Source organism: Marmota flaviventris, chromosome 9 (assembly GCF_047511675.1).
Source record: "Marmota flaviventris isolate mMarFla1 chromosome 9, mMarFla1.hap1, whole genome shotgun sequence".
NCBI lineage: Eukaryota > Metazoa > Chordata > Mammalia > Rodentia > Sciuridae > Marmota > Marmota flaviventris.
Genome location: NC_092506.1, coordinates 50,394,713 through 50,413,939, shown reverse-complemented (window position 1 = coordinate 50,413,939; position 19,227 = coordinate 50,394,713). Strand labels below are relative to the sequence as shown.

At 45.7% G+C, this 19,227-nt stretch overlaps 1 protein-coding gene across 4 annotated transcripts in view; it reads left to right on the top strand.

The window, feature by feature from the left end:
• The window catches only part of Tead1 (TEA domain transcription factor 1), a 255,274-nt gene that overhangs the window by 189,202 nt on the left and 46,845 nt on the right, over positions 1-19,227 (top strand). For 3 of the 4 annotated variants that reach the window (XM_027942365.2, XM_071616382.1, XM_071616383.1), the window contains 4 exons: positions 9,324-9,458; positions 10,554-10,600; positions 11,379-11,440; positions 12,671-12,795. In XM_027942365.2, the coding sequence (XP_027798166.1) occupies positions 9,324-9,458; positions 10,554-10,600; positions 11,379-11,440; positions 12,671-12,795 (369 nt within the window). Of the gene's footprint in view, positions 1-5,756; positions 8,514-9,323; positions 9,459-10,553; positions 10,601-11,378; positions 11,441-12,670; positions 12,796-19,227 lie in introns of those variants that run through there. The other variant, XM_027942364.2, reaches the window with a different exon arrangement.

Below are 19,227 nucleotides of genomic sequence, written 5' to 3'. Positions count from 1 at the left end.
AAGAGCACATGGAGGTGGGCTGGGGGAGCCCCATAGAGAGGCCTGCATCATCCCCCTGAGGAGGGGGCTTCACTGGTCCTTTTGGGAATAACCCAATGTTGTTCCAGTGTGTACTTTGGAAAGATCTCTCTAGCTGTTTTTTGGAGGATAGTTAATAAGAGGGAGGTCAAATTGGAGGTAGGAAGACTTGTGGTTGAGAGAAGTGGGGGCCTCCACCAGAAACTGACCCAACTCTGTGGCCTTTACCAGTCCTCTGGTTGTCCATGGCTGCTTCAGTCCACCATGACTACCTTTTTGCTCTTTCTTGCTCATTGTTTTAAACAGTGAATTATGTTTATAAGTTTTGAAGTCTGCAAAATATACATCAGAACTTTCAGAAAACTTTTTAATACTAATGCGTAAGACTTAGCGTATTAAAGTTGGATCCTTAAAGTAAAAGTAATTAACTTGGAGTGGGCATCAAAATTAACTATGAAGTTGTTATTGTTGCTAAATTTTAGATACATAGAAGTTAGTAAGGAGAAGAACATATTAAATACTCACATTTCATATGATCCAGAAGTGATCTTTTTCATTATGACATAATTTCTTTTGTCTCTTGATGTAACAGATCAAATGGTAAAACATTATTCTGTACTTTTTCTAACTTCCTCTACCCACCCTCCTTTCCCAGTCAAAACCAGTCCCCCCACTAGTCTTTTCTTGCCCTTTGTGTCCCTGAGGAAATCAAATCCAGTGAAAACTCTCCACCCACCCTCTTAAAATTAATCTAGACGTTTACCCGTTGTCAGCCACGAACTTGTGTTATAGCCATTGGCACCAACACGAGATGTCTTCTCTGCAGTTTGTAGCAGACTAAGCCAAGATGGCACCTAGAGCAGAGTGGTGAGAGGAACCCACAAGTCACAGTTGAGAGGATGGAGAAGGGAATACAATGCATTTGTGGCCTGACCACCGGAGTTTTGGAAATTAAACATGTACAGTCAGAGTTTGGTTTTTCTGGGCCAAAGTGTGTAGGAGAGAAGCAAGAGTGCTGACTGCCAGTCTAAACGCAAGCTTGAGCTGTCCCTCAGTAACAGGAGTGCTGCAGGTGTGACTCCTGTGCAGACAGAGTCTTTTTGACTCAGTGACTTCCAGGCCTGATTCCAGTTACAGAGGAAAAATCCATGCAGTTATAGTGGGCAGGCGGCTTATAAGCCTAGGGAATATGCATTTAGGAATTCCAAGGAGGAGAGTAAGGACTCTGCCTTGGATTTTTGTGCATCTACAGCAGTGTCATCCACATAGGTTTCATTTATTTTTATCTCTCTTCCCCTTTCCTCTAGTTTAGCCTCTTAACTGGCATCTCCAATTGAGTTGTGAGAAACTGCAGCATGGTGTGAGGACTAGATTGCGATGTTAGAAGTTGTTCTCCAGTTTGATAGTTTCACTCACCATTAATTCATGAAAAAGTCATCCACGCCTCCCACTCCACCCCCATATTATTATTTGTTTGTTTGTTAAGTTCCAGGAATTTATTGTCTCAACATATAGAAAGAGTGTAGAAGTATTCTTAAGCAGTCTCTCTTTCCTGTTCAGAGTGCCTACTGGGTTTTCTGCTCTGAATCTCTTTGTAGATCAGTTGTCCTGACCTTGCCTGGGGGCCTCTTTCCCCATCAGCAGCACAGAGGTCATCCTTTATTTGCTGGTGTCGGAGGCTGTGGAAACCACAGCCCAGCTCTGCAGACACCATGGCGCACCATGGACCATCTTCACCTTCAGAGAAGATGGACCAAGCCACTTCCAGTTCATGTTTTGTGTGTCTGGGGAAGTACATGAGGTGGGACTACTTGGCCCTGCCCTAACCTCAGCAGGAGTACATCTTAGGAGATGTGTTTATGATGACCCTGGGTACGACTGGAGCGGCTCCTCCTATACTGGCTGACATTGCATCATCCCAATAGCAGAAAAAGGCCCGAGCCTCTCTGATTCCCTCCAGTCATTGGTGACTAATTTACAAGCAACATGCGCTCCCCCAGGGCCATTTTCATTCTTGCCCCGGTGATCTTTGTGATTTGATTTCTGAACAGGCTTTTCTTTCCAATTTACTGTTCCTTCCGATAAGCAAAGAACTTAAAGTTCACGTTGCCTATTTCATTCCCTTGAGTTGAAGAACTTCGCTGGGGCGTCTCTCACATCCACCCTGCTGCTTCCTGTTTGTATCTCCACTGAGTCCACCCAGGAAGGGCCTGCCACCGAGAAGATAGACCTGCTTTACTTCCCCTGCCTGTGATTTTGCTGGGCCACTCTGTTCCCCTGGAGAAGGTGGCAGAGAGGGTCTGCACAGCAGCCTCCTCTGTGTGCCAGCCACCGAGCTACTTAGCCATCACAGGTTGAGAAGTTTTGCGGTTTTCCTGGCATTTCCCAGCCTTCGCCAAGCTCTTTTGCTTTCGTGACGTGTACCCTTTCTCCTAAAGATATTTTCATTACCTTATTTTTAGTTTAACTGAATTAAAACTCAGACGGGAGGCAATTTCTTGTTCTAAATATGATGCAGAACCTCTCATCAGCAGTGTGGCCTTGCACATTGGGCCTGTTGACCTGTGTGAACTGACTTGTTTTTTTTGTTTCTTTCTTTTTTGGTACTGGGCCTGAACCTATGGTACTTTACCACTGAGGTACATCTCCACTCCTTTTTATTTTTTTATATTGAGACAGGATCTATCTAAGTTGCTTAAGGCCTTGCTAAGTTGCTGAGTCTGGCCTTAAACTTGTGATCTTCCTGCTCCATCCTCCTGAGTAGCTGGAATTATAGGCTTTGCCACCATGCCCGACTTTTCTATGTGAACTGAGCTAGGTCTGGATTTTCATTTAATGGGCATTAGAAACAACCTCATTCTACATTTTTATTCCTAAATAGAGACATCCTGTTGTCAGTCAACTTCCAGTGAAGAACCTGCAATGTAGAGAATGCCCTAGAATAATATCCATTTCCAAGATTCTGTCGTGAGGACCCAAGTTCCTGGGCATTTCAGGTTCCTGAGCAGGGTGAAGGCTGGATAGCAGGTCGGTTGGTCTCAAGGGCCCTGCGTAGAGTGCTTGAAGCAGTCCTGAGCAGGGCTGTTCTGACACTTGCTTCATAGAAAAAGAAGCCTTGGATCAGTATGGCTGTGTCTTGTCGAGGGCCACAAATTTGAACTTGATTCCAGGGCTGTCTGGTGCCAAAGCCCAGGCTCTTTGCATAGTGCCATGCTCCCTTCCCAAAGAGCGCTGGTCACGGATGAGGGTTGTTTCTCTGACTTGAGATCTGGGCACCGGCTCTCCGCTGAGCCCTTCTCCTATGTCTCTGTATCTGAGGAAACAGGAGATGAGCAGTGGCAGCTAGTGCTCACTCTGGAGCTCAGCTCCAGCCAGCTGCCAGCTGGGTTCCTCCGGCCTATCAGGGGAGCCACCTTCTGCCCCATGCTGTCACCTCCCAGAGAAGGGACAAAGGTCAGAGGGTACCTTCTCCCAAACACTCAGATCTGGTCTGAAGCAAAGCTTGTCGTCCGTGGCATCCTTCCTGGAAGGCCATAAGGCACACCTACCAGTCTCCTCCTCTGAGGTCCTTTATGATACTAAGCCCCACATCAGAATTAAAAGAACCGCTGTTAACAATTATAAAATACTAAATATAGCTCAGTATATTTAAAAATGAACAATGGTAAAAGCCTTGAAAATTTTTTCTTTGATGTGAATGGAGTCTTTGGCATTTGGAAATACAATAAGATGAATTAATTGCTACTCATTAGGCGGCAAGTCAGGAGAAGTATGAATGTGGCTTCTCTCCTCCACATTAGAGGCTGCCTGACCAGAATAGCCCCCTTTTGTATTTACTCCTGCCTTCTCTAATAATAAGCAAATTAGAGATCATGGCTAGAAAAAATTCAAGTGCCCTCCGTCCTTTCTCTAAAACCATCATATAGTTTAGTGATGTTTATCTGCGCCAGGGTTATGGCTGATAATTGCAGAGGGCATGTCAATCCGCATAACACAAGGTTAGAAAAAATTACTTCTTAGGGAAATATTTTTTATCTTTTTCTGAAAAAGGTGATTTTTCAAGCAAACTTGCATCATACTTCTGTATTTGGTTTTATATTACTGTATATTCCAAATGTAGTTTTGGAATGACCTCCCACCCCCACCTGCTACCCTGTGTTGCTGGGAGTTGAACTCAGGGCATTGTGCATGATAGGCAAGTGCTCTCCCAGTGAGCCAGATTCCCAGCCCTTGAGGCAAACATTTCATAGATATCAAGAATTTTCAAATTCATAGTTTTTTTTTTCTTTATATGTTTTTCCTGATATGTTGGTTGGCTTCCATATGAATAAATTTAATTGGAATCTTTAAACTTTGAAATGTTGGCCCACGAATAAACTGTTTGGATACGCTGGTTTAGTATGCTATTCATTAACATTCCATATATGGCAGCTGTGATATCTTGTATATGCAAGCTTGTGACCTTTTTATATTACCTTTAAAATTTGTCTATGATTAATGCCTAAAGAGTATGAGGTAATTGATATTGCAGGATAATCAGAAGCTGGGAAAGCAGGGAGGAGAAGGGAGGATAAGACCCTCCTAATATCCAGTCTGATCCCTAAGATGTCCTGTTGTTCTGAGAGCACATGCCTGCCTGTCGTGGATCCTTGTGGGAGAGCCGTCACCTGGGTTCCATGCAGGCATTTCCAAACCCTGTGTCCACTGCAGTCCTGCAGAAGGAGGCTGTCGGGGAACAGGCAGAGCAGCAGCCCTGCTCTGCTTCATGAAATATGAAAGCCTGTTTACTTAGTAACAATAACAATTTGAAAAGCTTCAGGCTGAGGAGTTTCTGTCTGACCACAGCCTGCTGGACCGTGAGGCCGGGGCAGTGAGGCCATTGATGGCCCTGTGAACCAGAAATTGGATTGTGAAGAAAGTAGGGTCGGTAATGAGACACGCACCCTGGACAGAGTGCTTCATCTGCCCTCATTCTCAGGTCGCTTGGACCACTTGTGCTTAGAAGTACAGCCCACCCACTTTCCTATCAGCAGTCTAAAGATTCACAATTTCTGCCCTTAAGTGTTTCTCGGATTGCAGATCAAGGCATCAAGTTAGGGTTGATCTGGAAGATGGTGACTTGCCATTTCTTTCCTCAGTTCCCATTTATCTTTTTTGTGGCTTTATTCTTTGTAATCTTAAGAATAGAGGGTCTAGAAATCAGTAAGGAGGAGGCATTGTGAACTTGTCCAAGCCTTTTTCTAGCACACAGTTTTCTTCCCTTGCTCACATATGTACACACACGATACTCAAAGAGTATTTCCTGTAATCTCGGACACTGGGGATTCTAACTCTGTAGTGACTTAATCGCAGATTTTCAAGATAAATACCATGGGCTCATCCTTCTCAAATCTCATCCACATCTCAGAAATGTTGGTGTGAATACATCTCAAGATAAAATTAATTTGGAGTTCAATGTAGCACACACTTTTAGATGTTCTTAAAACCTTACTTATTGAATAGATTAATCCCTTTCCCCTTAGCGGGATGACAAGAGGAAAGGATAAAGTTGAATGTGTAAAAGGCTGGGATGTAAGACTAGAGTGACAGAGGGAAGCTATTTACTGGGGTCTGACACTTACAGTTATAAATTTTCCGAAGCCAGGCATGTGTCTCTGGCTGAAAATGACAATTGAGAGATCCATCCATTGAATCTCTTAGCCCGGCATCCTCCAAACTCCCCTTTCAGGATAAGTGGGTCTGCAGCGAACCTCTTGGTTCTCATTTCCAGGTAGCCCTGGCTGTGCTTATTATCCATCTCCAGGGTTACTTTAGATTTTAAACAAAAAAAATTAGTCCTTTTAATTTTCACATCTATATCATAGATAAAGGATTGATGCTATAAAATTAAATGAACAGAGCAGATCCACTACAAAAGGTAGGAAATCACTGGCATAGACATTTTAGTCCATTTGCAGAAAATTGCCTATTCTCCAATAGGTAGGTCAAGTGCAGAAAGAACCACTACTTGAGGTGAAATTTCCATTCCACACTTGGCTTTCTCTCTATTAGGATAGGCAGCCAAGAGCTGCCTAAATGTTAACATCTCCTGTCCTCACACTAGTATTTTTTGTTGTTGTTGTGGCTAAATGTATTTAGATGTATTTGTTTATAAGGGAATGTACTCTCTTAGGTAAACATACTTTTAGAACCATTAGAGAATAAAATGCATCTTTTTGATTTGTAGATGAGGAGAATCTCATGGTGTGAAATGACTTGTCCTAGGTAACCCAGCCCATTTATGTCATTTCCCTAGCAGGTGCACCCTTCACCATCGGAGAGCATGTGGATGTGGTCAAAGTGATTGCCCACCTGCTTTTGAACTCTCGTTTTCATTAAGTACCTGGTGCAATGCTGCGTAATGAGAGAGTCAAACTTTAAACAAAAGCAAAACATCCATGTTCTGCAGCTGTGTGACACACACAGCAAAGATACTTTTCTTCTTTCCCACACTGACTGATTTCCCTGGTGCAAACAAGATGAGCTTTTGTGAAAATTTTCAAGAGCTTTTCAGTAAGCCAAGCAAAGGGAACCATCTCATGGAACCCTTAATAGAGAAGGGTTATGGAGATACAGAGAACTATTTTACACTTGGACCTGGACTTTCTATTTGTAAGTTTCCTCACCCAAGTATGCCAAACATCTTGTAGTTGGGCAAGAAGAATCCCTGTCACCAGCATAAACACAGACCACGCATGTCTGTAAGAGGCCCTGGGACCTTTTTTTGGAATAGATCCAAGCCCACAGCTCTTTATTTATAGTTTGTCAGTCTTCAGAATTCACATCAGTCAGGTGGAGAGAAGTTGTCCAGGTTGCTGTTTTCCAAGCTCCCCTAGCTTGGGCCCCAGAGAAGTTGCAGGGCATGTTGTGGGCTGAGGAAGGCGCCTGTGGTTACACCTGTGCCATTACCTCAGTTTCAGAAATCACTTTGAAAGCATTTGTAACTTCTTATAAGGGGTTAAGAGGCTTGGGGGCTAGAGTCCAAAGTGACTGATCCAAAGAGAAACCAACATGTGTGGGTTGATGTCAAGGTATTCTTCCTCTGAATGGAGTAGGTATGACTGGATGGGCCAGGGAGCAGATGAAGCCACAGGACATTTAAAAGTGGATTGACAGACACTGACATCCATCTCTGTTGGGCCCAGTTCAGCTCTAGGGCATGTTCACACTCCTAGTCAGTTTATTATAAAATTTCATCAACTTCAAGACTTTTTTTTTTCCCCTCTTATTCTCACAATGTGAGATGTTTTAGGTGTTCTTTGTTGTTGTTGTTTGTTTGTTTTAACTTAAAAAAAAAGTTACTCGAGGAAGCTGGCTTCAGGTGAGAGCATTTGGTGAGTTAGCAAATGGAGCTTTACCTGGAAGGATGCCATATGATGAGAAGAGATAACAGGCAACACTCTGAGTCACCGGGGTCCATTCCCATGGGGACTAGTAATCCTGCAAGCTTCCAGGGCTGCACAGTGTCATTTAGCTACAGCAGGTGCCATTGCAGATGTTCATAATGACCATGCACACTTCTGAAAGGCTATATTTGCAGCTTTTTAGTTTTTCAGTTGTGGGCCACAGAAATATATGAAATATAAAAATTCATGCAAGTGTTAGACTTTTCTTCTTCCTCTTTCCCCCCATCCCTCCTCTTTTTCAAGGATTAATATGAGCATTTTGAAAAATTCACATGGTGTTCTTGGTGATTATGGGGCAGAGTTGTGTCTATACCTTGGCAGTACCTAGCAGGTCTTTCTTAGAAGCCCCTAAAGTTGTTTAATTTTTGGTTTTTGTTTATTTGGTGCTGGGAATGGAACCCAGAGCTTCATACAAGCCAGGGAGGTGCTTGTAGGCTCTGATTTCTTCAGTGTCCTCTTGACCTTGCCTTTGGCTCCACAACGTGTTTATTCCTCACCTCTGGTGAGATATGTAAACATGGAAGCTGCCTCTCAGCTGGCACTCAGCGTCTCAGCCTGCAGCTTCCCGGTGGACCATCCCTCACTATGAATTCTGAACGGCAGCTGTGGAGGCACACCCTTGATTATGGTGTTTCCATTTTATTTCTGCTTTAATGGCTTCTGGTACTGGTATATAGACCCTCTACCTACAGCCCGGAACCTTCACGTGCTGACGTAGTGCAGCCCTGCCAGCAGCAGTGGGGGCCTGTCGCCATTGCTCCTTCTGTCCTGGGGAAGCATAGGACCAGCATGAAGGAGTGGGGGAAAGTTTTTTGATTGTTGTTGGGCACTCTTGTTGGTGATGGATTTTCTAGATAGCCATGTAGATTATACATTTCTCCTAAGATATGGCGAGAGGTGGGAATGCCAATGCTCCTCTACATTTTATTGTATCCAAGTGTTGTATTTGTATACATATATATTTTTTTAACTGAAGAAGAAAAATAATCCTGCCTTTGTACGCAATCCTTTTAACAAATTGTTTATTGTTGTATCCAGGTAACAAGCATGGTAAGTATTTTCACCAAACTGAGTATTCTGTATTTTAGCTGTGCTTGGCAGACTTTTTTTTTTTTTTTTCGGCTAGCTTTGTGTTACCAGTCTTGGCTTTTCTAGAAAAACTCATTTGGGAAAAGGAGAAACCACCCACCTGTAGTGTCCCTTACCTCCTGAGCTTTTGTAAGAAGCCATGTAGCCTTAGACCCACGGCGGGGATACTCGAGAAAGCATGCGCCCCGCCAGCATGCTGCTTGGCTGGTCCCCCTTGTCCACCCCGCTGCTTCTGAACTATCCCCACCAGGTGTCTGCCAGGGCTCCCCGGCCTCGCATGACCCCAGCAGCTCCTGGGACTGTGGCCCTGTGACAGCCGGCACACACACAGGCTCTCCACGCTCTCTGGATGATCCTGCCCCCAGTTTATGGCACATTTCTTCTCTGCTCCCCTCATCTGTGTACTTAAAAGCAGGGCCTCTCCCACCGGATTCCCCTAGTGTGTTAAGTAATTGGAGAAATCTCCTTCTGGAAGCTGAAAAAATAAATACATTGTCTACTCTTCTCAAAGGCTTCCCCGTTCTGTTAGAAAATGGATTCAGATTTTTAAAAAAAACACCTCTCCACTGGGTGTTTTCCGCGAGTGTTCAGCGTCTCGGTAGTGGAGCGCGTTCTAGCCTCCTGGCCGTGTTCATTTATCCATGCATGTCTGCTTTCTCGGCCTCTTTTGTGGCTCTGTATTTTAGTCCATGTGCTCGTGGCTGTGGCTGTCTAACCTGCCTGGTAGCCGTGCATTCTGTATTAAGTCAGTGTGTCACTGTCACCTTCAAGGATCAGACCGCAAAGGACAAGGCCCTGCAGCACATGGCAGCCATGTCATCAGCGCAGATCGTCTCCGCCACTGCCATTCACAACAAGCTGGGGCTGCCTGGGATTCCACGCCCCACCTTCCCAGGGGCACCGGGGGTAAGTCAGCAGCCAGGTCTGGGAAGGAGAGCTGCTCTGGACGCCGGGTGGGTGCGGGCCGGCCTCCTCCTCCTGGCACTTCTTGCCAATTGGGTCAAATATAAAAAGGATAAAGACTACCTTGTGGTGAACTGAGATGCTGGGTGCAAAGTGGTAAGAGAAAGGAAGGGAGGGAGAGCAGATAGTGAGGAGGAGTGGAGGAAGAGCAAAAGCAGGTGGGAGGCAGGAGGGGGAGAGAGGAAATCCTTAGTCCCTGCAGATGTGGAAGTAAATATCACTTTTCTGATGCAACCTGCCTCTTCTGCACTCTTTCCTGGTCCATGGTCCTGTCCCTGTGACCTCAGGGTCACTGTGTGAGCTAGTCCCAAAAGGGACAACATATTCCCTTGGTGTTTTCATTTCGACACCTACCAAGGGCTGAGAAGCATTATGTCATAATCTCGTTGAACCTTACAGTCATAAATGCCTCTTGCTGTCATTGCCATTTTACAGATGAGAAAGCTGAGGTTGCTAAGTAGCAAGACAAGAGCTAGGTCACAGGCAGATGCACAGTGATGCCTGGATTCAGCTCCAGGGCTCTGCGGTGCCAGAGGCTGCCTTTTCCCTTTATCTCATGATGCCTTGGGCTGGGGAATAGGAGGTGCAGAAGGCCTCAGGGACGCCGGCAGCAAAGCAGTTGCCCTGTTTCTTCTCTGAGCTCCTGGCCCTCTTGTTGCAAGCTTGATCCACTGCTCCACCGGGGCTTGGGTGCCGGAAATCACGGAGGCAGAGTAGTACATAGGGAGTGCTTCAGAGCAGAGGGAGAGGAAGATTGGGTGCATGCATGGGCAAAGTGGTCCCACCCAGTGCTCTGTTGAGTGGCACAAAAGCTCTGAAGAGCAGCCACTTGTCCCCTTCCCTCAGAAGGATTTTTCAGGACAGAGGTGCTGGGGGAGTCCTGGGTGGCAGTTGAGGGACAGTGATGACCACATATGCACTTGGGGAGGTGATGCTGCTGCTGGTGGGTGACTGAACCTGCTGCCCTTCAGCAGGGGCTGCAGTGCATTTGCGTCCTGTGAACTCGCGGTCCTGAAGCCTTTGCCTTTTGTCTTCCAGTTCTGGCCTGGAATGATACAAACAGGGCAGCCAGGATCCTCCCAAGAGTAAGTCTCAAGAGGGCCACAGACAGCAGGGTTAGGGTTACCAGGGTACCTCTGGGCTTTGCAGAGAAAGGAGAGTTAACTGCCATCCTTAGTCATGACCTCTCGGATTCAGAAGAAGTGTAAGCCCATCACTTCTGTGTGGAGGTCTTACAGATGGAATAGGAAGTGGGTTCCTGTCCCTTTATGGCTTTAGGAATAGGAAATGGGTCCTTGTCCCTTTATGGCCTTGGAGGGCAGAGCATGGGCCTTCCTTGCCTGTAAGAGGGCAGCAGAGGTGATTCTGTAGCCCTTTCCACTCTGCTTGCCCAGTGGTAGTGCCTGTGTGATGCATGTGTGTAGGGGATGTCTGTCTAATAGAAAAATCCTACAGATGCCTCGGGGGCAAGGGAAGCAGGCTCAGTCAACCAGAGGATAAGGGCAATTTGGGGCTAAAAGCTAGAGGCAAATCCAACCTGTACATTAAGAGAACTTTATTGGCCTGAAGAAGGAGAGCCTGAAGCATGTCCTAAACCTTGCCTAGACGCAGTGACTGCTGACCTCTGTTTTTTAGGGACGAAGAGAGGTTCAGAGACAGATGTCACAGTGCACAAGAGTCAGGCTGACGTCTGTCCAGCAGGTGCCACTGAACTGGCACAAGGCCTGGTGGTTGGATCCTCAGCAGGCTCCCCACAGGCAGGGACTAGTGTCGGGGGTCCCCATTGGGAGGCCAAGGCCAGGCCTGGGTAGGGGCCACTACTGCTTCCATGATTTCTGATTCTTGGCACCTGTTTGTCCCCAGCGTCAAGCCCTTCGTCCAGCAGGCCTACCCCATCCAGCCAGCGGTCACAGCCCCCATTCCAGGTGAGTCTCCCCATTCTCCCTCCTCGGGGAGACAGTGGCCTCCACAACCAATGGCCAGGCCTGTTCTCAAGAGGGGTGATGCTCTTCTTTGCCACCGCTGTAAATTTCCTGTCACCCGTGGAAACTTGCCTGCCCCTTGCAGTCCCATCTCCTATAGGGTAGGGATCAGAATGGAGCTCGGGAGGGTCACAGGGGAGTCCCCCCGCCTAGTCCCAAATAGCTTCAGTCATCTCCCAAGAGCTCTTCAGATGGGTTTGTGAAAAACAGGAAGCCTGACCACTTTCACTGAAGATGCTAGCTCATCCTCAGAAGAGGACGTTGATGCCTGTCCCTCCTCACCATGAACTGGCTGCGTTGGGCCATCCACATCCTCAGCACAGATAGTTTTCCTTGCCCTTTCTTAGATACATAGATTTCAATTTCTGCTGCACTTTTTGTGAAGGAGCACTTGCACAGAAACCAAAAGTAGTAAACAAATCTGGTTGGCCCCCTCTCTACCCCGCTGCCGCCACTACCCACCGCCGTGTGCACATAGTTGAGAAGTACTTGTGGTGTGGTACAAAAATCATTGCTCAACACCATAGACGCCCCACACCAAAATTGTATCCACACATTGTCCTCTGCTCCAACACTGTGGGGCACCCTGAGGGAAGATTCTAAAGTGCTGGCCACAACAGTCTTAACAAAGAAGATGGGGGGTGGGATTGTGGCTCAGTGATAGAGCACTTGCATAGCACGTGTGAGGCACTGGGTTCGATCCTCAGCACCCCATTAAAGTGAGTAAATAAAGTAAAGGTATTTTGTCCATCTACAACTTAAAAAAAAAAATTACAAAAAGGAAAAGAAAAGATGTTACCCACAAAGATGGGTAAACACAGCACAGCCTGTCTCCCAGGATGTCTTTGAAAACATTCCCTTGGAATTGTCAGCCATTTTTAGCTTGGTCTCTAGCTGAGCCCCTTTATCCAGGATTTGAAGTCCTCTGCCACAGTCCTTAACCCCTTCGCTAAATGTGGCTTCTTGTATTATGCTTGTCCAGCTGGTCACTGCTATGAGAGCCTCAGCCAGAATGTCACCCCTGCCCAGCTGAATTCTGCCCCCTAGACCTGGGTGGGAGGACACTCTCGGCCTTTCCTTCTAGATCACATTTTGTGGAGTCCTGCCCCAGTACCATCCTGAGGTCTGGGGGAAGCCAATGGCCAGGTGTAAAGGTGACCATTGGTCTTTCAGGGTTTGAGCCTACGTCAGCCCCAGCTCCCTCGGTCCCTGCCTGGCAAGGGCGTTCCATTGGCACAACCAAGCTTCGCCTGGTGGAATTCTCAGCTTTTCTTGAACAACAGCGAGACCCAGACTCGGTGAGTGCGCCCCAGAGGTGTGTCTTGATCCAGGACTTACTTGCGTCTCCATCTTGTTCATCTTCTCGCTCAGCTCTGTCTTTTGTCCTTCTCTTTCCCTGGTACCTGTCAGATTGATGCGCTGTGTGAAGCCAACTTGGAGCAGCCCAGCAACTTCCCCTCTAGGAGAAGGGCATTCCTCCTGGCAAGTGGTAGAACTCCAGAGCTGGGTGTTTATTGCTGCTTACACCATAGTTCTCTGGGGAATACTTAAGCTGGAGGGACAGCCCTTTATAGGCTCTTGTGCCTAGTAAAATTTAACACCAGGTGACATTTATTGAGTCTTGCCATGTGGCGGGCACTGTGCGAAGGTATTTAGGTATCTGGTCACATTTTATCTTGTAGAAGCACCGTGAGGGGAGTACCGCCTGGCACATGAGGAAACAGAAAGGCTGAGCAACTTCTCCAAAGTTACCTTGTTGAATCCATGGGTCAAAGATTCAAACTCAAGTCTTTAAAATTCTCAAGTCCAAGTAGTCATTCTACACTACTTTTCCAAGGCTGTGTTTTCTCAAAATAGCAAGTTGTTATCTCCTGAAGGAAAAGTCACAAAGTGGTACTTTTGAACAGCCTCACATAGAATGCAGTGCATTTTAATATTGTAAATACCAGTACCACTGGCATCTGGACTCTATTTGTCATCTTTCTCTCCCCGCCCCATCTTGTACCCATCATCCCATCGTTTCCCATACATATGTGATCCTCCCTTCCTTTCCACCCCACGAGCCCTGTACCCTTTCTCCACACCCACTCCTTGGCTGTGCTTATAAGCCTTGCATCTGTGTGTGGGTGAGTCCAAAGCAGAAATCAAAGGAATCAGGAGTTTGTCTTTGGGATCCTCACCAATTCCTTTCTGCATTCTCCCTCTCCCCCTCCCACCCATCTCGGGGGCTACCAAAAGCATGTACGTCCCGGGCTCGATATGTGTTGCCAATGCTGCTGTCATTCTATCAGGAAAATATGTCATGCAAGCAGTCACAGTCCGTGCTAAATAACCAAGATCCTGAGCAATTGGAAGGGCCTTCCCAGGAAAGTTTGTGTTCTAGCTAGGTGGGAAGGCTCCCATGGGTGGGTGCATAGGGAGATGCTGTGGGCCAGAGGGACTTGGCAGCCATCACCAGAGCAGGGACAGGACAAACCCATGTGTGGCCCACTGATGTCCCCATCCATGAATCCTAAACCCTAATCGCTGGTGGAAAAATAGAATTGCTTCTACGTTAGGGGAAAAATAAGGAAAAAAGATGTAAAGTAGGTCATTGAGCCCATCAGGGAAGTGGGACCAGGGACAGAAGAAGGCCCACAGGATCACTCTTCTCCAAGAGCTGGGTGCTTTTGGAAGACAAGTGGTGCTGGGGGTTAAAATCCATGTACATGGGGGCATTAAAATAAAAATCAAAAGAAGGATAACCTTCATGGCCTAGGCTTCCTCTTCTTGGCTCTTTGATGGAAGGCTGGGCTTTGGCCCTCTTTGGCTGCTAGGACGCATGTTTGTGTGACTCCCTGGTGTTCACCTGGTGCTTCGTCTTTCATCCTTGCCTTCTGCCTTCACAGCCCCCCATGAGGTAGGTTCTGTTGGCTTCGTTTTACAGATAGAAACTGAGGCCCCAAACAAAGCCTTCCTATTTAGAAAGTCTCTTAAATTTCCTGTTCAGTTCAAATATTGCCTCTCCAAGCAAATCTATCTATCTATCTATCTATCTATCTATCTATCTATCTATCTATCTATCTCTCCCTCTCCCTCTCCCTCTCCCTCTCCCTCTCCCTCTCCCTCTCCCTCCCTTCCCCCTCCCCCCTCCCTCTTTCTGCATATGGTCATTTATGTTTTTTAAGGACAGTGCTCTAAGGTGCTTGGAAGTAAAAGCCCCAAGATGATTTCACCCCTGGTAATATATATTCTTTTAATTAGAGGAGAATCTGGTAACCCCCTTCTTTTTGCTACATTCTCCAGTTGTGGATCTTGTTTTTATTCCTAGTTGTGTTGATGGCCTTGACATTTTTGAACCGCTGACAGATTCCTTCAGTCTGTTCTATCCAAATTCACATGCATCTACAAGGAGAAGGGGCTGCAGAGAAGAGGGGCCGCTACCGCTCAGAGAGCCACAGCCTGTGCCCTGGTGGGATGTAGTGCCTGGTGCAAGATAGACAGTTACATGGGAGAGCTCTGTGACATTTAGTGGCTGCTAGGAAGGCAGGGTACGAAATGCCTGAGTGAGGGACCAGACCAGGCCTGCTAGAGGATGTGACCCTCAAGCTGAGAGGTGGAGGATTGGACAAGGAAAGAGTAAGGCACTAGAACATTCTAGAGATGATGAATCTGAAGTATTTAAAGCAATAAATGAAATTGGTGACTATTTTAATAATTCCAGAGCTCACCAAATTTCAGTGTCCAGAAATACGTATTTTATGCATGTTTAGAATGATACCTACCAATCTGAATGTTGAAACTAGATTTAGAATTTTTGTTTAGTTAAAAAAGAAAAAAGTTGGCTAAATATTTGAGTCCCCAACAAGTGATTTCAAAGGTACTTAAATAAATGGAAGGGCTGGTGTGAGTCAACACCCTTGGGCCCCTTGAGGAAATAATTATTCTATTTATGAGCTGGGAGCCAGGAGAGATTGGAGCCTTTTGAACTACTACTTGCCAACCAGTGTTTCAGGCCCTGGGGACCCAGCAGCAATGGAAACTAAATTCTTACTGTCTGGAGCCCACGCTGTTAGAGAAGGCAAACCACCATGCAAAAAGTACATGTGTAGACCTTCATGGGGTCTGCCTCCATGGGGCATGCCAGAACCCACAGCTACTCCAGTCCCCTGTGTAAAATGGAGGAGGAGGATATGCATATAACTGGCATGCACCTCCTGTACTCTGAATCATCTCTAGGCCATTTATATTATCTAATACCTGTCAGTGCTATGTAAGTAGCTCTTTAATTGTTAGGGAATGATGACAAGAAAAAAAAAATTGTCCATGCCAGGACAGATGTTGTTTGGGGGTTGTATTTTCAATCTGCAGTTGGTTGAATTGAGGATGTAGAACCCATGGATACAGAGAGCCAACCAAGTAATGGTGATTGCTAATATGAGATAACAGACCTTCTTCACAATTGGAAGTTCCTTGAATTGGAAATCTTTGAAAACAGTGATACCATCTAATATGTATGTTGATATTTATGACTTTGCATTATGATACTAAATGACATCAAATATTGCCAATCAAAACCATCATACTACTATGAAATTATTTTTCTACAACCTTAATCTCAGTTGTGGATATCGCTTCTCGTAGTTTGATGTTATGAGCATTTATTTTGCAGTCGAACACAAATGAGTTAAAAGTATGCGAATGAGTACAGCACAAGTCAGAAATAGGGTATGTCTTTGGTTTTAGTGGAAATATGAGAGCCTGAAGGGTGGTTCTACTGCTAGAAGAAAGTCGTGGTTGGTTGACTAATTGAAATGAGGGAGAATTATCAAAATTATTGACAGCTTTTGACACATTCTCAGGCACCAGTCTCTCATCATATAATGCATTCTTGACTTAGCAAATCTCTAGTGCTCTTACAGTAACGGAATAGTACTTCAGGACCAAGGCTGTGCTAAAATGTGTGGATGCTTTCTTTGGCTTTGAGATTTTTTTGTGACTCCCTGGACATTCATTTACTATATTTTCATTCCATTGATAGAAAAATTAAAGCCATCTAAAATATTCAGCTGGTACATTTTTTTTTAAAAAGTTGGATATGCTATAGTTAAAATTTAGGAATCAATATTAAGCTATTGATTTAATAAGGAAGACAAAAAAGTGACTAATAAATGAAAGGGCGCTGAACAATCTAAACTTCACTTTTGGATTCTCTAAATCTTCACTGCAGGCAGATACATACTTACATGATACATTTCTTCTCTATTGTTGGTGGCCTAAGCTCATTGGGATCATGGAGTTACTAGGTTGTTTTGTTTTCTGTTGTGTAAGTGGAAGAGAGATAGTAGGTATTGTGGGCAACAAAGAAAGAAGTCGACTAGCCGGGAGCAGTGAGTCTTGTAATGCTTGTCACACTCTCTGTGAGGGACTAGTTCTGTTCCCTTCTACAGAAAAGCTTGGAGAGATTGCTGTCTTGGAGCTAGTGGCAGCCAGCTCAGAGCCAGTGTCCTTTATGATCTCCGAGAGAAGACACAACTGCATACCTATGTCCTAGGTATGAAGCAAAGCCAAGAACCTCGATTGCTTCCTCCTCCGCCTGGGACTGCTGCCCTTGGAGCCAGCATTTCTTGAAACTCACGTCTTTGATTGATTGCATATTTCATTATTGCCATCACTAAAGACTTCACGGTCCTGTTACTTCTACCAGGAGTGGTGTTAGCCAACAGCTTTTAAATGTTATTTGTGTGTGCCAATGCTATGCATTATCTCATTTAATCCTTATGAATTAGCTTGCCCAGTATCAGACAGCCATCTGATAATTGGAAATGGGATTCAGATCCAGGCCTGTCTTCTGACTCCACATCCTGAGATTGTGACTGCAAGGCTGTTGGGTCCATTTGTATCTGAGGAGTGGCCTGTTTTTGTCACCCAAGGCTATAAGAAGCTAATGGAAGAATAATCAGGGGATGCTCGCCCCCTGCTGGTTCCGTGTCATGTGTGCACCAGAAGGCCGCTGCCTCCCCAAGTTGGTGGTTGTTTATGTTGGTAGAGAACCAGCAAGTCAGTCCCTCTGTTACCTTTGGCTCCAGTAGAAGCTAAGAGAAAAACAGCAGAGGGTGAAGAAAGGAAGGAAGAGTCTAAAAAACAAGGACTATTTTAGAAGTGGTTAGTAATGCTTGAAAATATACTTTGTACATGATTTTAATGTTGCCTATCAAAGGAACGTCAAGTGCTAAGTGCGGGATCCTCCACCCAGGGGTGGGTTATTTAAAAAGGCTTGGCCTGAAATCAAGGCCCAGCTCTGGAGACAGTTGGGCAGCTGCTGCTTTATACACACACAAACTCATCTTGGGAAGCTAGCTGCATCCTGTATGTGTCTGGAGAGCGGTTTTGCTGATAAAGCTTAGATGATTCCTCAACCCCCACCCTCTCCCAACCCCGGGGCCTGGTGGGCTCCTTCAGCCCCTTGGTGCAGCCGCATCCTGCCCCACGGCGTGCAGCTCAGTCCATTCACACTTTGCAGGCAATAGCCTGGATGATTGATGCCTCCTGTGGTCCGGATGCCAGAATGAACAAGAGCAGGAGCAGGAAAGGAGCACGGGAGGGGTTTGCTTAGGTAGGAGTTATGTAACAGGAGAAGGCAAAGCTTTGGAAGGGAGAACAAGAGGGACAGGTGAGGATATGCAGACTGTGAAGCAGGGAAGTTTTCTGTGATGTGGTTCAGAAAACCCTAACCAGGAAAGGCTCTCCACAGCACAGCGGGAAGCCCCTGGGTGTCTTCCAGCAGTGGTGATCACGGGCACCTGCTGAGCCGCATGGTGAGCTGGCTGCCAAGTCATCTGCTGTGAGTACAGGAACCGAGGCTCAGGAACACTAAGTAATTTTGTCAAGGACCACTGCCGTGAGTGGTGGCCATGACAGCTTTGGCTCCACTGTGTATGTACCCTTAACCACTTCACTCAGCTTTTGAAGAAACGATGACACTATGCAAGAGTGAAACGGCTACCTCCAAGTGTGAGCTCCCCAGCAGGATTGGCTGTCACAGGACCTTCACGTTGGAGGGAGCTGGGCTGAGCTTTCTCTGGGTTGCTTTTTCAACCTGCTAGTTTCTAGGTTTCTTCCCAAAGCCCGGGGCAAGGAGCAAGAGAAGCAAACTGTTCCCACCTGTATTCTGGAACTTCCATCATGCTATAGTGGCATCCTCCCCCTGTAGAAGGAGAGGGCTGATGTTTGAATTTGTACCAGCCATGTGGTTCCTGGGGCAAATGACTTTGCAACTTGCCTTCAGTTTCCAGTCTGTGAAGTGGACATAATAGATTCTCTCTCACTTTTTTCCTGTGGTAATTACACTTAATAACACATCTGAACACTCTTGAGTACTCCACAAATGGCTTTTGAACTTGTCTTATAGTAATATATTGGGAGATCAGGCTAAAAACCTGAATGGGGAACAGGCTTGGGAACTGTGCTTACCAGATAGTTTGGAGTCTTTTTTATTATTATTATTATTTTATTTTTTATTTATTTTTTTGGAGTCTGTTGAAATTCAGGTTGGATCCAGAATTTTTTTTATATAAATAAATTTTTGTATAGGTAAATTTACATGGTCAAAAACCTACAAGCATAAAAGAACAGGAAACTTCCCTTTCTTCTAGTTTCTGTCCCACATCCAAGAAAATAATCATTACTACTATGTTCTTAAGAATATTTCCAAATGCTTCTAGAATATGAATATATATTCTCCACCCACT